This window comes from Varroa destructor, unplaced genomic scaffold (genome assembly GCF_002443255.2).
Source record: "Varroa destructor unplaced genomic scaffold, Vdes_3.0 BEIS01000007.1, whole genome shotgun sequence".
Taxonomy (NCBI): domain Eukaryota; kingdom Metazoa; phylum Arthropoda; class Arachnida; order Mesostigmata; family Varroidae; genus Varroa; species Varroa destructor.
Genome location: NW_019211460.1, coordinates 18,252,219 through 18,258,115, shown reverse-complemented (window position 1 = coordinate 18,258,115; position 5,897 = coordinate 18,252,219). Strand labels below are relative to the sequence as shown.

The following is a 5,897-nucleotide window of genomic DNA, read 5'->3' as shown; positions in this document are numbered from 1 at the left end:
GGGCAAACGAGGATTAGAAGGAATGAGGGCCTCAGACAAGGAAAGACACAGAACAATTCTCGCACAACACAACAGACTCGGTAGTACGAAATAATAGACAAGGATCGGAAGTTTTCGGTCGATTGCTTACGGCGGCAGTACAAAGATAAGGCGGAAGCTAGCGAGAGATGAAGATTTCGGGGGTACAAAAAGCTGCTAATCGAAAGAACATACTGGAAATGAGTTAGTATTGGAAAAAAAACAGTACTGGACGTAGTTACCTATTCATGTCAACAGTCTTTTACATCTCAGCATCACTGAACACATCTAACGTGTCGGAAACCTACAAAGTCTGCAGCAACAGTATAAAAAGGAGGTCAAATGAATTGTTTCCTTCAGACTGCAATTCCTATGTGTATATAGAACTATGTTGTCCTAAATTTCACCTTTTTTGATCGTTTTAAACACCCTTTTTTTTAGGTGACCTATGTTTAGTACAGTAGTTTTACAAAAATAAGTCTTAAATAAGCAAGGGGGCTACTCGAAAGGGCAAAATAATCTTGAGTACTCTTAGTTCAGCTGTTCACAATCGCTGTTCTAGATAAGCCATAAATAATAAAAAAAACCCTAAAAACTTACTCCTCAAAAAACAGGAACACATAGGCAAAGAGTACGATACTATAACCTACCTTATTTGCATAATTTTTGTGTATCGCGTAATCATTTTGCTAAACGGTACTATCGGCTGACGTTAACAATATCACAATATAACTTGTTGTTAACATACGCATAAAATCTCCGCCCGTTTTTCTTTAGCCCACAGCAGACAGAGACTGATTCTTCCCAATAATGAGGAGCCTTCACCTAAGCGGTCCTTCGGGTGGCAGCTTCAAAGTAATTATCTTAATTCAGCTAATGACTTTACCTACGTTTACGTTTTATAGCGGCCATAGTGATAGAAATAAATTGCGTTACTTTATCGCAGTTTGTGTAGTATTTGCTATAAGATTGAACATTATTACTTCTTGTCCTTTATTTATTTTTATATTTTCCTACGATATTTATTGGAACCAAAAAGCTCGATGTCATGATAGTTTATGTTCCTGCGTACCCTTGAATTAGCCTTCCTTGTCTACCAAGCGTTGTCAGGCTGTGTCGACCCTTGATACTACGATGCGTTATTTCAATAATTTCGCCAAATATCAATAACTTGGAACTTTTATTACTAAAGCAAAACATAAGTTGTAAGTAAGCTTGTAGCTTGTAAGTAGTTTCTTCTTAGACATCTACAATGAGACTGGAAATTATAGGCAAAGTCATATTCGATTCCCTATGTTTATACAATACTGCCATGTAGAATGACCGATCAATTGTCACATCAACTTTTGGCATCGAAACGGGCATCACCTGCGCGACCGATGTACCAGTTGCCTCAATTCCATACTGGTTTACAATCAACTGTTGACATAAAATTATGGGTTGGAATTAGTTCTGTGTTCCAGATAGGTGGTCATCGATCTACTTTCGCTATTTAGAAGAATAATTCGAATGTATCACAACTACAGCTTTCATCTAACGTCTAACATAAACATGGCAGCCATATTATACATGATTGCTATTGTTTACATTACATTTAATTATAGGCTTATTATATGAAACCCTTCTTACTCAAATCTTTACATAACCGCCAGTCCTTCCGGTCTGCGCCGAACTGCTTATTAAAAATTCTAATGATTCATTCTACGTTTGACACCTGCCACGACGGCAGGAATGGCGCTTAGGAACGAGGATCCAAGTTCGATTCCCAACTAAGGCTGGGTCGCTTTTTAAATATTCGAGTCCTTATCACTTACCTCGTCGCCTAGTCGCTTGCGAGAAGGTTATATGTTATACCACAAATACGACATATATGTCGTATTTATGGCATAATTGAAATGGTCCCCTTAGCGAGGCCAAACGTGCCTTAGCACGTGCGTTAATAGTATGTCTATGTGAAAAAATAGAACAGTAACCTTTCAGACCTTGTTAAGCTACTTTTGAGGGATAATAGCATGCACTTGCCTTCATTTGGTGGATGACTTTGTAGACGAGAATAGTCATATTTTGTTGTTGATTTGTTGATATCATACCGGAGAAATCGGGTTTTTCAAAAAACCCATTGATGCCCATTGCACCGAGCGCATCTCTCATTTCTGTGCGGTAATCTACCTCAAAACGTGGCATTTTAAAATACACATCTTCATCTGAAAGACGCATGAGTAGAGTTAAATCAATATCAACTTACGCTGCGCCTGCACGGCAGGTTAGTGGGGAAATGTCAATACTCAGACAACACTGCTCACGACGAGTTCGAAAAAGGCTGCGACGCTAAGGACAGGAAGGCTTACACGGTCGTAATACCGATTATATATTATTAAATAAAACAAGTTAGGGAAACCACGAGTTGAAAATAGTAGGCTCGTGTAGTTTCGCAAGTTGAATGGGAAAGATGGTCGCTGACGTGGCTCCGACCTGACAATCCGATGTCGGCTACCACTCGTCAGCCTGCCTGTAGTAGTTCTTAAGATATTTATCGGCCACTTACATGCCATTCGTCCTATTTCCTTTCGCATATTATTCCAGCTGATACTATGTAGCCATTTTTTGATACTGCAGCTGTGATCTTCCATCGGCATAATGATTAGAAGACTCGTTGTATAATCACCGGTTGATTCGTACGGCAAACTAAACAGCTGAGCCTGAAGCTTCGTCGACAACAGATACGGTATCCTAGCGAAGAATTAATTATTAATTATTTACGGTCAACACTAGAAGCAAAAAAGACGACCTGAAAATTTCGCAAAGCAAATTTCTATGGATTACGAAGTAATCTCCAACGATTGCCCACACAAAGCGATTGCCCTTTAAATTTCTTAATTTACGTCCATTTTCAATTACTCACGTTAGGCGTGCACTGATCCATTCTTTGTGCATTTTTTTAAATTGATCACAATGCCTATTAAACGCTAGTGAGCGTATTTCTGCGCCCATCGGGTTCGCCCATTTACCCCTAAAATATAACACGTTAAGGAGAACCATCATCGTGTCATTCGGTAACGGCTTTTGTAAGATGTGCGGGATCAGACGATGCGTTTTATTATAGACGAATTCGTTGATCCCCTTTCGGATACGCTCCCCGTCAATAGCGAAGTTCACATTTGCAACTTCCGCATGGAAATTCTTGTTCACCAGGTCAACATATGATTGAACCACTGATACGCTTTTATTGACGTATAGCCGATTAGCCAGTCGTATGATGAACTGCAAGTTCCAAACAACTGATGGATATTAATTATTTTTTTATCTTATTCTCAATCAATTAAACAATTATTGTTTGATATTCGCAAAATGTATCAGTTCTCCCGTTCTGGATAGACCCGTTTTTGTAGGGTACAGACATAAATCTTAGGCAAACCAGAATTTTCCTATTAAGCGTCACACATCTACAATAATGTACTCCACTAAAAAGCCCCTTGACTACAACGAGCGAGCAATGGCAGATTCATAGAAATTTCAGTAATATTGCAAGTAAAAACCGTCAAACTTGCTGCATACCATTATTCCGTTTAACTGTTAAGGTACGCTGGGAAAGGGCGTTCAAGTTACCTTGTCCGTATCGTTGTCCTGCCGTGAAATGAACCTCGAGTACGTTCTTACCAACTCCGCATCTTTTATTGCATCGGTATGTAATGCTTTCTGCAACTGCTGCTTGCCGGAACCGCTAACACCTAACGCGACTTTAGACAGCGCTGAGTGAACGGAAAGCGGGGAAATCAAAACATTTTCTCCGGTGTTTTCACTCAAAGCAGTTTGTTTTAAAAGTGAGTGGCCAAATCTACCGATGGATGCCCATAGCTGTAGAGGGTTAACAGAAAAGACGTTATTGTCAATACGTATTTAGCAGTTTTTCTTGTTTCTTTGAGAAATACCGCCTATCTTAAGCTAAGGCTCTCAAGAGTGCTAAACACTTTGCTACGTTTGATATGTGCTTACTGCAGACACTGTAAATATTTGAACTTCTGCCGCGCCACAAAACGATTATCGACAAGCGTACAAACAAGATAAAATTGACAACAGCGGGTAAGAATCAGGCATTTTCCAAAAGAGTGTAAATCAATTTCATTAGTTATTACTTGTCACGGACGCTTCTAAAACGTTTCTATACACAACCCCGAATTCACATTAGATACAGCTCCCTTCGTACTTACTAAGATTGAACTTATGAGCCATTACTGCAGGTGCCAATAAAAAATTAGCCGCAACAGCAGATTTGATTACGTTACGCGTATCGTCTGAATAAATCGATTGTCACATAAAGTTGGATTTAGGCACAGTTGAAAACCTGCAAGTATCAACGCTATAGTATCTTGAAGAAACTTCAACTTATGAGGTAACTTGGGTCAAATTACGCATTTGGATTCATAGACACTTGAGCCAAAAGCCTCAAACCTGCAACATAACGCAGAGCTCACCGCTCACAGCTTAACTAAGACGTAAATTGAACGTAAAAAAGCATGCTGTGCAGCAAGTGCGCTGTATGTACCGTTTCTATGTAATGATTATTAAACTTTGTAACAAGATGATAAGTTACTCCTTGGGTTAAGTGATTTCTTTGTTGATTAGTCTAAGTAGGCATTAAAGTTCAATAAAATTAACAGGACATTTTATTTTCGACGCCATTGTTCTTTGTCTGATGCCGCATAGTAGGCATCATAGAAGAAACATGCTGGACAAACAGATCTAAGTAAGAACCATAAAATATATTTCTCGTACCTTTGTTTCACTGACGCTGATCCTAGGCTGCTTTAGAGCACTTGCGTGCTGGCAGTCCGGTGTAACTGCTTTGGCATTGGCTGCCCCAACCAAAAAAGAAACCAACGGTAAAATTCTCATAACTAACAAACCCGTAAGTCTTTGGACCAACGGGCAGTAGCACTACAGGTCAGGGAGCGGAATGTCCAGCCTAAATAGAAATGGGGTGATAAACGCGATTGAACAGACGTTGTAAACCTACAAAAAGATTACAAACGACAGTGAATTCTTCATGAAATTGCTCTAAAAAATGTCCTTAGTACACAATTGTAGTTACCAAGTGACAGACTGGCTTCGTTTCTTACGACGGGTTCACTTTTGCTCTGTGCTCCCAGTTGACTAATGCCAGTCGAATTGGAGAGACCAGCCTGAACGTACACAGTCGTATTGCACGGTGTATCACATAACCATATGTCGACTGGAGAAAAAAAAAGTCGACAAATTGTCTTACTACAATAGTTAGCAAATTTGACTAGAAAAATACATTAGCACGATGTAATTGTTTGTCGTCTATGGATACAGAAAGAAGCTCCTACAGTATTTGGTTCTGTCTCTAGCTGAAACTGGCCGCTGCTTAAAGTTCCGCTAATGACATATAATACACAACCTATGTGAGTAAAAAAAGGCTATATATTTAATTCCGTCTACCTTTAACGTGTATTTTGTTAGATTGCTTCATACAGAATTTGCTATATATATATATATATATATATATATGTGTATATATATATAATGTGGAGACGATGTTAGGGCGTCTAAGCTACAACCCTTTTTGGGGGTATGAAGGTTCTTTCTGTGGTGATGTTCTGTATTCCGTTATTTCATTTGTTTTCTAGGTCAACCCTCCGCTTAAATACAGTCTCATATAAACCACATTAGAGCTCATGCATAGCCAGCGTCAGCCTCAAATCATCCAAACAACACAACACTTTAAGCGAATACAGAATAGTAACGCTACATTTTGAAAGTATGTCGATAGCTATCGTCTCTCTTACAGATCGTCTCTGTGTTTTCTTCCTTTGGAATATTAAAAAAAAGGATTTTGTCGCAAAACGTTTGCAAATTCA

The 5,897-nt window shown here is 39.1% G+C and overlaps 1 protein-coding gene across 1 annotated transcript; it reads right to left on the bottom strand.

The window, feature by feature from the left end:
* Window positions 1–987: 987 nt before the first annotated feature.
* LOC111254042 (leukocyte elastase inhibitor-like) lies at window positions 988–5,306 on the bottom strand (the record flags this gene model as incomplete). The annotated part of the gene is made up of 7 exons (XM_022814493.2): window positions 988–1,437; window positions 2,041–2,222; window positions 2,564–2,748; window positions 2,921–3,279; window positions 3,625–3,873; window positions 4,792–4,871; window positions 5,108–5,306. Coding segments are annotated over 7 exons (1,434 nt in total), but the record flags the coding sequence as incomplete, so codon positions are not given.
* Window positions 5,307–5,897: the final 591 nt, after the last annotated feature.